We start from the raw sequence: 15,268 nt of genomic DNA, 5'->3' as shown, positions 1-15,268 counted from the left end.
GGGGCGCCCCGGCCCGCCGCGCCCCGCTGCCCGGGGGAGCCGGCGTCTCCGTCCCTCTCTTCCCGGCGCTTGAGTGGGAACCCTTCGCCTTCGGGGGCGTCTCATACATGGCTGGGAAAGAGGCTCCGGGGACCCCGCGAAGGGGCTGCGGAGGTGATCAGCACCGGCTCCCGGTGATGGTGGGGCAGATGTATTAAAGGAGGAAAGTCTCGAATTCTCATTAAAATAAATAAATGAAGTAATGGAGACCTCTTTCCGGAGAAGCCGGGGGAGGAAGGTGCAGAAAGCCGGGACGGCGGCCGCCCCGGCCTCCCTCGGGACCAGGGGGAGCCGGCCCCCAAACGGCGTTCGCCCTCTCCGGGGGCGCGGCCGCGGACCCCCGCCGTGCCGGTGCTGCGGCGGGGCGGCGCGGCCCCCTGACCCTGGCCCTCCCCGGCCCGGCCGCGCTGCCCCGGGCTCCGCGGCGCTGCCCGGGCCGGCCCCGCCCGCCGGCAGGTACCGGCCTCGCTTACCGCGGCTCTGCCTCGGCGTCTCCCCGCCGGCGAGCTGGCAGCGCTCGCTCAGGCACTGGAAAAGTAATAGAAATCCAGCGGCTAGTTTGCTTCTCCGCAGCCTCGCCATAGCACGGAGCCTGCCGAGACAACTCTCCGGGTGCGGGGTGTGCGCCGCTCCTCGTCGGGGGTAGGAAGTCCGGGGGGGCGGCGAAGAGCAGCTCTAGCAGGCGCTGAGTCGCCCTGTCCTCGGACCGGCACTCATTTAGCGGGGCGGCAGGGACGAGCCACCAGGGCTGAAGGCGCTGGACCGGGTCTGGGGGGTGGCGGGGAGGGGGCTCTGTCCCCCCAACTTGCACGGCCGCGCCGCTCTCAGTCCAGCGGCATCACCGCTGGGGAAAACAAGCCCAGCCTCGCCTTCAAGTGCCAAACTCTTCCCTTTTCGCCGCCTGCTGATAGATTTTAGGAGAGCCACTGAGATCCTCCCTTCCTGGCTTGCCCCCACCCAGCTCCCTTCCCCCGCAGGGTGAGGCAGGGTGCTTTAGGGACGGAGCCTCCCGCCGGTACGCCGCTACCAACAAAACCCCTCCACGGGAAACGAGAGGGGAAATCTTCCAGCCGGAGCCGGCGGGTCAGCCCGGAGCCCCGGGGGGGGGCGCAGGACCGGGAGGGCGAGCGGATGCGCTGCGGGAGAGGACGTGGGAGCGGCGGGGAGGCAGGCGGGGACGAACAAGTTCTCCTTCTCTTTCAGGGCGGTTTCCGCGGGCGGCGGTGGTAGCGCGGGGCCGAGGGTAGCCGCGGGAGGCGGGCGCTCCCCCGGCCCTTGCGCGGCCCCCGCCGCCGTGCGCGCCCGCGCCGCCGCCGCCGGCCGCCGCGCAAGGGCAGGGGGCTCGCCTGGGGCCGGGTCCCGGCCGCCCACCCAGCTCCGTCCCCCGCCCGCCTCCGCAGGAGAGCGGTGGGACGCAGGCGCCGGGGCTGCACCGCCGACAGCGGTGGGGCGCTCAGCTGCCGCGCTCCGCTCCGCGGGCCGCCGCACGGAGGTCCCGGGGGGCGCCGCCTCCCCCGGCACCGGGCTGCAGCGCGGGGCCGCTCGCTGCCCCGCGGCGCCGGGAACCTACAGTGCAGGGTGGGAGGCTGGGGCCGGAGCTCGCCCCCTGCGCGGCCGCGGAGCGGCACGGTGTGGGTGGCTGTGGGATGGCGGCGGCACGGATAGCGAGCTCCGGGGGACGGGGAGAGCCCAGCCCGGCGTCGCCCGGTTATTCAAAAGTTGCTTTGTAAAGAGATGTCTGTTTCGCGGAGCGACAAACTGTGGCAGCCCCCGAATCCCCCATCCCTGCTCCCTGCCCCAAATTTGCCCAGTGCTTCCGGGGAAACCGGCCTCCACTCACTCCCCACCCCCCCCACCCCCCGCCTTTATTTTATTTTTTATTTTTTTCATTTTTCTCTTCGCAGGTCGAAGAGTTGCCTATGTACACCCATCATTTCAAGAGTACAAGGTCTGGGGGCTCTCTCCTGCAAAAATTGATCTACATGCTTAATTTTACGCACCGTGAATAATCCCATCCCCTACATTAATCTGCGGACAACGGCGCGGAGACAGAAACGAGCCGAGGGCACATCAGTCAAGCCCAGACAAGCGAAAGGGGCACCGGGACCGGGCGGCGGCTTTTTACCAGCTCAGCAAACTGTGGCGCTGGTAATCAGTTGAGCTCCATGTAGAGAGCCATGAACGCACCAGCCTCTCAACCCTTGCTACAAAATAATTAAATTAATTAGGACGAAAATTAAATTAATCAAATAAATAGGGCTACAGAATGTCAAATATAGCAGATAACTAATACATAATCACAAAGGAACAGCCAGTAACAAGACTGTGTTTTTCCCTTAATTTACCACTGTTTCTGAGATTAAGAATTCATCAACTCCATTGTAATTGTCTTGCTCTTTAATCTTTGATGTGCTTATTTGTAAATCAAAGCACGACACTTGTAGGTTTAAGAAGTATATTTGAAGTATATGTAGAAATTAGCAAAATCTTTTTGACATATATTCAAATAGGAAACTGGAGGATAATACCAGTAAGATTTGTCTGTCTGAGTTTACAGTGGGTGCTTTAGTTCAACCTTTTTGCATATTCCCTTGGAAAAATAAAGATCCTTTTCAACTACTCCAAGTACTGTTAAAAAATAGCTGCAGAAATTCTTTCCTAAGAGAAGATGACACTGAAGATCTTATGCTAAGTAACAGCAGACTGAAATCCTGGCCTTGCTGAAATCTGTGGGAATTTGGGGAGTATGGTCATCCTATATACCAGGTGACCCGGATTATGCCACAGACTTCTGTGCAAATTTGGTCAAGTTATTATTAAAGCTGTTGCTGTTTCTTAAACAAAATGGGGGAGGAAGGTTTCTTCCTGCCGTTTGCATACTGTTTTTTTCCTTGACACTTGGTCAATTGCCCAATTTTCCCCAAGTTTTGCTGGAGTTGCTGAGAGGGCTGTTGAGCTTTTGGCCTTAAATGGAAGGCATAGGGAGGTAGTCTTAAAGGAGGACTACCTCTCTCTCAGCTGTTTGTCAGCAGTATTGTTAGATGACAATAAGAACAGTAAGGTCTGAAGAAATTTCAAAATCTCTTTTCATGTGCTTTTGTACTTTTTATCATAAATTAGAATATATTGAAGTTAGAGTAAATCTTAAAATATTAAAAACTTGAATGATTTGAGAAAAAAGTTTACTTATTGCAAAAATAAGAAATAATAAATCCTTGAAACCACCTATGTATAGTATAGAAAAGCATAAATGAGGGCAACTCAAATTTTCTCTCATTCGCTACCTGCTTCTCAGTCTTCCAGAAGTTTCATTTTATAGTTTCAGATTTATATTCTTCACAGATGTACTACCAAAAATTTTGTATGCTGAAGACAGGAAAGGATTAGCAGTAGTCAGCTGAAGATGAAAGTCAGTTGCAGATAAAAGTTCCAGCAACATACCAGGTCCCCTAGTCCTAATTTGCAAATGTTCTATGCAGCTGTGTGTCAGTTTTGCAGCATGCACGCTGGGAGGTTAGCATACAGTCACTGCATTCAGTACTTCTTGTGCTCCATGGTGAAAATCAAACTGTGCTCACCAAGGGAGGCTGTATGCATTGTCCCTCTTGTATTAAAAAAGATAATCAGGACATAGCTATATCTTCGTATAATTGTGTGGAAAAGAACAGGCAAAACATTTTACTGCACTAAAAAAAAAACCCCAGATGAAAGCTAATAATGAATCCTATAATGATTAATGACAACGTGTCATTGCTGGAGACGGATTCATAACAGAGGAGTATATGCGTTCATTGATATTTATAAAGCAAAAGTAAAACTGAAAGAACAACTTCTTGAAGGCTTCCTGAGGTTATGAGCTGTGTTTACTTGGAACACAGTGCCTGTGATAAGTTTTTATTCCTCTTATGTGCTTTTATCTTCGCCATCCTTGCACATTATCTCACCTCTCTTAGGGATATATCTTGCAGCAGCATAAACAGCAGTGGTTCCACAGAAATCAATGTGAACGCTTTCATTTTCACCAGTCAAGAATATGGCATTATGTTTTTCTTTTCTTGTGTAGCTCCAGTATCCCTGATTATAACATCAATCATTCAGGAAGGAAGGGTGGGAAGATTCTCCCTGTTCATTCTATTCCACTGTAATACTGCTTGCAGGTGCTAACTCTCATTCACACATTCATTTAAGAATCTGTCTTTTTTTTTTTTTTTTTTTTTTTTTGGTCTTTTTTCTTTTCATGTCAACATAGTCTTTTCAACCCACACATCTTCTGGGCTTATTGCATCTGATTATGAAAAGCAGAGTTTTTAACATTTCTTTTCTCTGTCTTTTTTAAAATGCTGCTATCTATTCTGCTCTGATAGGTACAGGTGAGGCATACCTCAGCTGCACTCCTGTAAGCATTCAGTGCTAGCCTGGAAGGATACCTGCTTCTGAATTTGAGAAGTCAGGGGAGGATCTTTGCTTCATTTGGGAGAAATAAACTGATAGGTAATTGCAGCATCTGTAAGAGTGGAGAGAATACCTCTGTATTCTCTTACAGGAACAAACCAAAGTGAGTTTTCCTGTTTAGTGAACTTGCATTTGCTGTTGTTCTGCAGAAGATTGTGCCTGCATGTTAATAAATAGACTACAACTAGCAATATCTTTTGTAACTGAGCAATGTCTAAAAATTACCCACTTTCCCACCTGCAGTGATAAAAAGATCTAGATAATTTTAGAGCCATAAATAATACTTGATTTACTAGGATTAGTCCCCACAGGTACAAAATTGAATATGTGATCCTTATGGGTCAGGTAGTCTGCAGTTTGTTGAGTATCATAGATTGAAGCCGCATATAGACTTTAATGCCCTAGAGTGAGTTTGCCACTGAGATTCACCTCCCTCCCTTTGGAGCTCTGCTGGTAGCTGAATAGGGCTCAAGAAGGTGAATAGTATTGCTATCAGGAATTTGGCTGAGGTATTAGGTTTAGTATTGTCAAAGCAAGGTGTTAGAGCTGTGAATTTAGAATGCTGCCCAGCTGGCAGCTGCCTTTGACTCTGCCAGTTCAAAGAAGCGCAGCATTTAGTGGAATCACTAAAAGGCCATGCAAAACTCAGATGTGAAGTATGAAGCAGAGAGGTAGCTTCCTTGTTAAATAGGAAAATACAGTGACTTTCCAGAGAAGTGGCACTGCACTATTAAATGAGCCTTTGTTTCTTCCCCTGTTCCCCCGGCTGGGAGAGCCTCTAGTCTCATCACTCAGCTTGACTTCCTGGGGCAGGCAACAAGGTTCCCTTGCTGGCTGAGTCACATCCAATAGGCATCTGCCAAATTCCCTGCTACTCTGTGCAGTGCTATATGCAAATGCATGAGTTTGTGTAATTGTGATTAATTAGAATATGCCTGTACTCTGGCTCTAAGAGCTGTGTGGTTAATGCTAGTGCGACTTTGTTCAGTGAAGCTTTCTGCTTATCTCTAGGACAGCAGTATGACAAACCTCCCACATGTACTGCCTTGTGCCTGTGCCTCAGTCTATGGCTAAGGAGAGGTTCTGTGGGGGTAAAGAGATAGTTCAGATTCATGGTGTGGTAGACACTTTGTGATGTGGAAACTGGAACTCAGTCTCATTATCTTATGTAGTGATAAAGTGGTTCACTGGCAATTTGAGGGGGAAAAAATTAAAGAGGAACATTTCAGCAAGCAAGGCATCATGAAAAAATAATAAAGCTTGAGGTCAAACAAAAGGTTTAATCCAAACCAGTTTTGATTCCTATTTGAGCTCTGTAATGATTTTAAAAGAATGGAATAGTTTTTGAAATGGAGCATCCTTTCAAAATGAGAAACCAAAAAGTTCCATCTAAAGTCAATTATTTGAACTAGAGATGCTTCAAACACGTTCTTTCAATGAATCTGCCTTTGCAACAACATTGACACAGGCACCAGTAATGCTGCACCAAACAATGCCTTTGCCTGCTTGCGATCAGGAGCTCTGAGGACATTACTCAACTTTGAAAACCACAAGGCAGCAAAGCACAAAACAAGGCCTGGGAGTTCCAAGTCCCACATCCCATCCTTGCAACTCCAGCAAAGGCTGTGGTTGTGACCCTTATTCTACATATGTCCAGTGCAGTGATAGCTATGGGACCCAGGAATGGAAGAAGAACCAGAAGGTTCCCTAAATGCTTGTGACAGGGCCAAGTTTAACAGAGAAGTTCATATTTCAGTATAGCACTGGTCAGCAGGCTAAGTTAAAGCTATAGGAGAACTGAAAGAGGCTGACACAGAAGAAAGAGGATGACACAGAAGAGAAAGCAAGCATGGAAATAAAAGTGAGAGAAAAAAAAAATCATTTTTGCCAATACTATTTCTCTGTTGTTGTGACGGAAACCTAAATATATATGGATGCAAACTTTTGTGTGATGAACCATATGTGCACAGCACCCAGGCCTTTTATCATGGGTGGCCGCAGGGAAGGTGGGATGGGCTAAGGAGAGGAACGGGGGCCAGAGCAATCCATTAGGTCTCCTTCATCCAGGGCAGTGGGGCTCAGCATAGGACAATGTTCAGAATGGACACATTTCTTGGTGGGTATCTTGGTACCAGTAGTGACTGAAATAGTCAATATAAAGAAAGCTGAGGGAAGTTTTTAAGTATAATAAAAATTTTCAGCTAAAATTAAAACCAAATGAGTTTCAAACATAGCTTTTCAGTGGCCACATTTTCCAAGAGAACAACCTTTATTAGCATCTACGGAAGTATACCAAGCAATTCTACACTAAGGCCTTTCTTACTCATGATCTGGAGCTGGTAGGAGGGCCTGAGTAATCACTATGGCCCATACAGTTGTGAGTAGGGTTAACTTTTTTAATCAGTTGAGACTAAAGAACAAAATCTGCTGCTGGGCACAGCAGGGGAAGCCGGACAAGGGTTAGGACTAGTGTAACAAAAAGTAATTGGGTTGGGATTAAGTTTTAGGTCAGCAAGCCTGGGCAAACTTTAATGCTAGAATGATCTTAACAAGTGCTTAGGTGAGACAACTGACACAGGAGCAGCTGTGGCACAGACCTTCTGTAGAGGGTCAATGCTTGGTGTTAATGATGGGTTGGGGGGGTAGGGTAGGGGAGAGGGCAGCTGCAACCAATAGTAAAAATTTGCGAATTGAAGTCTTGAAAACAACTAGGACATTTTTGCGCAGTGGCCACAGCAGCACAACAATTTCCTGCGCATTCAGTGCTCATTGTCCATTTGCCTTTTCCCAGCTTGCTTGCAGATGAAACCACACCACAGACTGCTAGAGCCATTTATGGGCAGGAAGAGCTCTGTTGCTTGGATTGCCATAGCTTGGTCTGTTACGGGCATCAAGACTGTGCAACATGTTTAGGGTCCACCTCATCTGCATTAACTAAGGTAAGTATGTACATACCAAATGGTGTTATTTCTTCAATTTAACACCTGGAAGAAATAATACTCTTGAACCACTGGCTCTGTTACAGTATGGGGACTATGTAGTACAGAACTTTGGCTTCTGCCCTACCGTATGGACAGATGTCTCTAGGCGCAGCAGTCATATCTGGTGCGCTAGAAACTAGTGACTATGCTGCATTGGGTTGTGCGACAGGGAAGAGACATTTTTTCCTTCAACTCAGGTTGTTCCCTCCTCATATGTGTTCAACCCTTTTCCCCTTCAGCTCAAGTCTCCATCCTCCTGAACCTTTCTGGAGTTGATCTACATAGCTGAAATCCAAGATCCAGGGTTGAAGTCCCTATTCTCATCCCTATATCCACAGTACAAACTTTGGTTTTGTTGACCTTTCCTCTTTTTGCAGCCTTTCCCCCTGCCCCCCTTTATTAAACATGTAAGACCTGCTTTTGTTCTGGACCTATAAATATATATATCTCAGTGTGGTATTTACATAGGTTGGACAAGCACAACAGTCCCATTAGACAGTATGTGCTCCTTTCTGAAAAAGAGTACAGCATTTTGCTGTATTAAGGCTCTGTGTTTTGTCCCTGTATCACTTTTATATATCCACTCATATCTCTTCTGCAAAGCTGTTGAGAGGAGTTTGCGTGCTTTCAAGGAGCAGTTTTGAAAAGTCTTTATCAACCCACAAACTAATCAGCAAACCTCACTAGCTGGAACAATCTAGCTGAAGACTATAAGTTTATGCTTATGTCCATATCCTCTTCCTCTGGCCAATTCTAACAAATAGGAGATTTTAAAGGTCTAAATTAACACTGAATGCTTTGGAAGAGACTTTCTCAATTCCAAAAGACAAGGATGAATTTTCAGCTGCAAGGCAGTCCTGTTCCTGGGTTCTCTCTGATCTCCAGTTACTCTGCTTGTACAGCTTCTGCATGTGCTTCCCAAATGATTATCTCATCAGAACCTCAGGGAGGAGCAGCACATGAGTACCCTGAAACCTGTTTCAGAAGAAACCCAGCAGCCTGCATCTACAGCATGGGTATTCCAGGACCATGCCAATGTGGGTAAGCTGGGGCCTGGCTAGTTAAATCAGTCACAGAGGCCACAGCCTATGCAGTCAGAGAATGGAGTTTGCCAGAGACATTTTTTTTTAGCACTGGTTCCACTGAACTGAACTAAATCACCTTCAGTACAGAGCTGATCTAGCTACAAAGAAATGAGAAATACAGTTACGTAGAAACTGCGTTGTTTCAGATTTCAACTTAGTATATCTCCCCTGTGTTGTGATGGAGCATCTTAAGATGCATGATAAACATTCAGTCTGTAGGAATGCACAGCAGATTTGCAAAATACCACTGTGACTTCTGCTGGGAGCAGGCTTAAGGAGGGGCTATACCTTCAAAGAAGAGTATAACCTAGCAAGCTTTCTTCCTTCCATTTGCTGTGGCAATACTTCCTTTGCTAGGGAAGTCTTTAAAAAGGGAGAACTCTTCAGCTGGAGGTTAAGCAGATGAATGTCTCCTTTTATCTTGTTTTGAAGTGGTCCCTACTTGCATATTGCAGATTGAAAAGGTTTCTGTAGTGGTTCCTATCTCTCAGAAACACAAGAAGTATTTCTTCAGGGGTAGGTATACCTATCTGCCAGGCAATGGGCTTGTCCCAAGCAGTAACTCCTGCTCTCTGACAGCTTCCACTCCTCTCTGCAGTAAGATTTCCCTGTGATTTGCCCCTGCAGATTGGTCCAATCTACCCTTGAACACCTTAGCCCTTACATAAACATCCAGATGTGTTTCTCTGTGGCTTCCACGTACACCATGGGGCCTGGCTGTATGCCTAATGAGAGAAATGGTAAGCAAGAGTCCAGTGAAGGGTAGCACTTACTTGATGATTTTTCATGTCAGAAATCCACCCCAGCTAAGTGTTTAGCGTGTATCTTTGATCTCAGAGATTTAGCTCTCCCTGTGGAGCAAAAGCAGATGCTTGGTAAGCTGTAGCTGTAGTCCTGACAACCCTTTCAAATGTCTAGACAGTGGAAAAGGATGATTACATCCTCTTTTAAACTCAACTGCAACAACTCACCATGCTTAACAAGTTTACCTCAGGATGACCCTTTGTTTCGTGGTACTGCAAGCTTCTAATACTATTGAAAGATGGAGGACGATAAGGTGGTTCGGGAAAAAAACCCACTTTTATTAACAGTAATAAATCTGACAGATGTGCTAGGTTACATATGGTCCTTATGTAGACTTTAGCACAGGTCTAAAGATTAAGTAGTTTTATAATATGCATGTTCAGCTAATATTTCTCATTTAAGGGTCTTGAAAACATTAACACTTGCAGAAAGGCTCTTTTAACTAATGCTAATTGAAAAACACGTTAAATCCTAGAGATAAGCCCAGGAAATGTCCAGCGTTGATACAGTTACTTTATGCAATGTATTGAACAGAGGAAGAGAAAACTAAGTTATCATCTGCCTGATATCAACCAAGTCACTGGAGGAGGTGTGGAAGAAGTTTACAGGTAACGTGATTTGGGACTACATTCACTTTTTTCCAGTTTTGCAATTAAGAACCTAAACCTTTTCCTTTTGGTAGAATAAAACTTCTGACTTTCTTGTTAATCGGCTGTGGTGTTTAAAATGAGCTCACACACATCTGATAAATCAGAAGTTCTTCTCCCTCTGGGAACCCAAACAAACTGGTATTGCTGACAAACCCTTTGGGTGCCTGAGAACTTGGAAAAGTTTAGGAATCTCAAAAGCATATCTAGTTCCATGCCAAATTGTGCATGGATATTACCTCCAAGAGCCAGATTTAAAAAAAAAAAGCTCTGAGTAAACAAAAACTATTCCTACTTCTGGCAAAGGCGAGCAGTTGACAATTTCAGGAAAACTCATATTGTGGTATGCTTCTTTATTCTTGTTATGTAGGCAGTTGTCCAGGTCAAACTGGCAGCTCATGCAAAAAAAATTGAGGTTACTGTTGTCAAAGTGTGGTCTTCAGCTTGATTCAGAAATGTTTTGTGGACTTCTTTGTCAACTTCTCTTTCTCCTAACATTAATTTTGAACAATCTTTATTTCATGTGATCATTAAAAACAATTTCACAGCAGTGTTTGTATGATGCCACTAAAGGAAGTATCATTGAATCAATAGGAGTTCTTGTTTTTCAGGGTCAAAGGACAAAACTTCTGGATGTATTTTAATGCTTTGTTACAATTTCTGTTTGTTGCACCTATTTCATTCACATAATGCTGAAGAAATAAGTCTCCAAAGAGGTTGCTGGTATGGTCGTGTCACCAATTCAAACTGGATTTCCAAAATAAGTAAGTAGTAAAAGCATACAAGTGATATATACACACTCAGTAAATATGAGAATTTTCTGAGATTATGACCTCTCATTTTTATGCTTCACAGTGAAGTCTGATCTGAGCTGCCTAGCTGCAACCGTCAAAGTTGCTCTGTTAATATCAAGAAGAATTAGGTCCTTTTATTTCTAGTGCACAATAAATATTGTGTACAGAAGACAGACCATGCACATGCAGATTGTAAAACAAAGTTTTAAAAATGAAAATAGCATCTTAAACTCACAGTGTTTGAATCCTGGCAAACAAAAGGTAAAAGAGGCTAAATTTTATTAAGTTTGGAAGCACTTAGCGATTTTTTAGGGACAGATGACACAGGAAAATGTTAAGTCTGTTTAACTCAGGAAGTCATAACTCACAGTTTCTCCTCAACCCACGCTGTTGTTTTGGCAACAAGCAACTGTTGAATATCATGGAAAGAAATGGTGGAAAAGAAACAATTATGTTCCTTTCAGTAATAAAATAAGAAGTCTATACAGCTAATACTGTTGCACACAGTCTGAGGATTTTATCTTAAATTAATCTTATTAGATATTTTAGCAGCTATAAATTTCCATGTTATGGAATGTACCTCAAAGATGCAGGTCAACGTCAAAGTCTATGGCAAATATACTTCAAAGTTTTACGATCTATCATTCAAGTGAATTGGTTTTTAGGGGTTTCACAGTAGAGTAGTTCAACCCAATTTATTTTTTAAAGCACACTAACTATTTTTTTAATTATATTTTCTTTAGTTTTGGATACATCTGCAATATTTTTGCTTAGGAAAGGGAACAGCACATTTTTCTAAATTCAGTATTTTGTCCAACACTAACTGTTACTCATACCAGTTCATATAGCTAATACCATTTCTTTCAGTCATTGAAACACAAAGAGGAAGAAGCCTTACATTCCCCATTTATCTACAATCCTTGTATGGTCAGTTACATTAGTCTGAATAAGAATTAAATGTGCAGGACCAAATGGAGAGGTTCTTGGCTAGCATCAGTCACACAGCACTCTGTTTTCAACACTGCTAAGGTAGTTTAGCCAAGTTAGGCTACTGAGCCAGTGTGTATAAAATAATAGCCAGTTGCAGTCTAGGGAGGGGAAAAAAAAAGGCATATACAACTGACTTGGGCATCCTGAATTTTTGTCTGTGCTAGTTCACTCCAACAACTGTAGAATATTTTCACTTTCTTCTATGGCTGAAGAACTCCTCTTAGAAAGGAGGTCCAGTCCAGCACAATACCAGGCAAAAAGTTTTATATGGTTAAGATATCAGAGCAAGGTCTTCAGGTGGTGTGAACTGAAATACTTGGAATCCAAAAGAATGATGTTAATTCAGACCATTTGAGGATCTGGAATATTGTGGAAGTACACGTCTGGACTTAGCCCTTCCCCAGAACACCCCCACTCAATGAGTTACAGACTTGCCTGCACTCATTCAGCAGGTGAAATAATTGTGCAGGTAACAATTAGAAAATGGCTGTTGCCATAACGCTATCCCACCTTTAAAAATGTCATTTTTGTTTTCATGAAAATAAATGAGCTAAGTTTAACATGTTGCACTACCTTTACTTTTGTTGGATATCAGATGAAATGTAGTTATCAGTCAGCATGACTACAGCTCGGAGAGTTTTACAAAACTGATTTGTGAGGGGAAAGGCAGGGTGGGGGTCTGTGAGGGCGCTGTGTACATGCATACACCTCTGCCTGCTGGAAAATGCAAGACCAGGCTTCTCTGGCAGCAAGAGCTGTGAGTTTATCCTTTCTGATTTGAACTTGGGGCAAGTTTTATTTAGCATACGAGTATGTGATATTCCAAAGGGTCATTACGTTATCACAGTTTTGGGTAGCTGTTTTTGTTTGTTTGTCTGGGTTTTTAAAATGTGGTTGGGTAGCCACTGTGAAATACTATCAGCTCTTGGCAAGAGCTTAAAGACAGGTTCTTCTCTTAGTTATGTGGAAATACAATGCTGCATGATTATAAACGTCTGTCTTTTTTATTTTTTCATGTTTTCTTTAGTAAATTTTCTCCATGTCGGTAACTATAGTCCAAATTTGCCAAATAATTATTCCTGTCTGGTTTGCTTCTCCAGTTATTGACATTCTTGTGTGGAGTTCACTGTCTGTCTGGACAGACCCATTTAAACACAACACTATTTCAGCAGTCACTTGATATAAAAGGTAAGATTAAAAGCAGTCTGTAGAAAAGACGCATGGAAGTGATGTTTTTAAGTCCCTTTCCTGCTTTTTGAGAGTTGTGGTTTGTGGACAGATACTGATTTTCAAAAGAGGAAGCTTTTTTAATGTGCTGCCTTTCTTTCTTTTCCCATGTGCTAAACTTCATTTCCAAGACATTAAATCTGCTTGAATGTTTCAAATTACAACAAAATAAGAGAAAATTGTTATATTTTTTCATAAATGGAAGCTATATTTGAAGCTTCACCGTTAGATTTTAAAAAGTTTTAGCATATATATATTGTCTTACTTTCCACTTCACTCTATAAATTTCCTTCATCTTACTTTCTACCTGCTACTCTAGAAAACATATTTTCCCAATATAAACTTTCACAGTTTTTCTAGTGCCTGCAAAATGTGATGCAATTGTAATTGAAAGACAGCATAGCTCATACGTGGGAAGGTAAGGGTAAGTATGTTCCTTAAGGTTAATGGAAAAAGATATAGCTACATGTGGTCTTGTTAGCCTGATTTATCCAGGTTCTCAAGCAGATGAGGCTTCTTAGTAGGAGAGGAAACACAGCCAGAAGTTACAGAATGAGCTTGTCATTCAGAAAAAAACGGGCTCAGTTCCTACTTTATGATTGGCTTTTTGCAAACCACCATGAAAGCAGATCCCCTGCTCCTAAATTAAGAAAATACCCTGTCCTTATCTTACAAAGCTGTTCTGAGGGTCATGCAGGGGAACGTGAGGTCTGACACTGCGTTGGTAAGGGCAGCCATGCTATAGATGGTGCTATTCCCACACTTCAGAACCTGGGTGACCTGGTGTCTGTCAAGCTGCAGGTCATGAGCTGAGAATGTCTTGATTTTTTTATTTTTTTCCCTCCTATGATGTTAACACAAAGAGCAGGATTATTAAAACATTTCCCTCACCTTCCTCAAGTACTATTCAGCTTCTCTGCTTTGGGGTTTTTTATTTGTTCCCATAATATTATCTCTCCCTACAGCAGTTTTCCTCTACTAAATCAGGTCATTATTCATCTCACTCTCCACACATTGCCCTCTCTCCCTAGAGCAAGTAGAAGAGGCTCATTCATTCTATTCAAGCATGGAAAAAACATTTTCAAAATGCTAGTCCTAACTGTTATGTCTTGGAATCAGCTTAATAATTTGAATTAAATCCTTTGTTCAGAAGACAAAAGAACCAGCAAAGAGGATAATGGATTATCCACTGTCATGTCTCATCTGGAAATTATCTAAAGGCTGCTTTGATAAGTAGAGTGAGAATCAGTGGTGTGACTAATGTAGCATCATTATACTGCTATAACCTGTAAAACACAGAGATACTGGATCACAGGAAATACTGTTACAGAGCATCCAAACTGGATAACAACAGCAAAGAAAACTCTGGCATCTCATCCATTATATATATATTGTATTAATAAAAAAAGATGTTTGCAGTAGGAGTGAGGTATTCGAAGTCTTTACACAAAACACCTTCTTGTTGATGAGGACAGAGATGTTTTTAACATGGCATAAGAGGTTAATTAGGTGAATATAGACATACACATATTCAGACAGAAATCTTATTACTTATTTGTCTTGTGGTAACTATAATAATATGTAAACCTGTCAAAAAACCTAGATACTGTCCTTTAACAACAGAGATAAGCAGGGTAATGTGCTGTCCTGAGCTCTGCTGATGGCTGCTTGTAAGGAAGCAACTCCACTGGCCAACCATTTCCTGGACAGTTACAACAGCAATCTTTGTTTGCCTTTAATGCTACTCTCCAATCCACTTGTAATACTTTAAGTAGCTCTAAAAGACCTCCCTGTACTAAAACAAGGATTTAATATTTCCAGTAATTTCACAAACGAAGTGTTTGCCAAATGTTTAACAAGGATTTTGGCACCATCCTTGTCTTCCTCCTCCTGGCTGAGGAAGCTGTGATGAACAATAGCAGATATTTAACTCAGAATTGCCCCAAAGAACAAAATAATATTTTATGATGTGTCCTATTCACTCTATGCGCTGTTTTCATTCTTTGTTGTACATTGATCCATCTGAAACATCCACATCTCTCACAGCCCTCTCAAAATTTTTGCAATACAAAGAAGAGAGTGTGAGTATTCATGAGAAGTGTCTCATGGATTTTGTGTTCCTGCATATGGTAAACTGGTTTTGCCCTAAAATCAGTCAGACTCTGATAGTGGTTACTTAAGAACAAGAAATGTAAGTTTATGCATAAAAATCCAGGAAATAGATTGCAATAGTAAACCACAGGAAATAT

At 43.3% G+C, this 15,268-nt stretch overlaps 1 protein-coding gene across 2 annotated transcripts in view; it reads right to left on the bottom strand.

Moving 5' to 3' along the window:
• The window catches only part of PLXDC2 (plexin domain containing 2), a 278,546-nt gene extending 277,512 nt beyond the window's left edge, over positions 1-1,034 (bottom strand). The window contains exon 1 of one of the 2 annotated variants that reach the window (XM_064444755.1): positions 513-1,034. In XM_064444755.1, coding sequence (XP_064300825.1) covers positions 513-621 — 109 coding nt within the window. In that variant the 5' untranslated portion in view covers positions 622-1,034. The remainder of the gene's footprint in view (positions 1-512) is intronic. The other variant, XM_064444756.1, reaches the window with a different exon arrangement.
• Positions 1,035-15,268: the final 14,234 nt, after the last annotated feature.

This window comes from Phalacrocorax carbo, chromosome 2 (assembly GCF_963921805.1).
Source record: "Phalacrocorax carbo chromosome 2, bPhaCar2.1, whole genome shotgun sequence".
NCBI classification, from domain to species: Eukaryota; Metazoa; Chordata; class Aves; order Suliformes; family Phalacrocoracidae; genus Phalacrocorax; species Phalacrocorax carbo.
The sequence above is the reverse complement of the archived record's forward strand: the minus strand, read 5'-3'. Positions and strand labels throughout refer to the sequence as shown.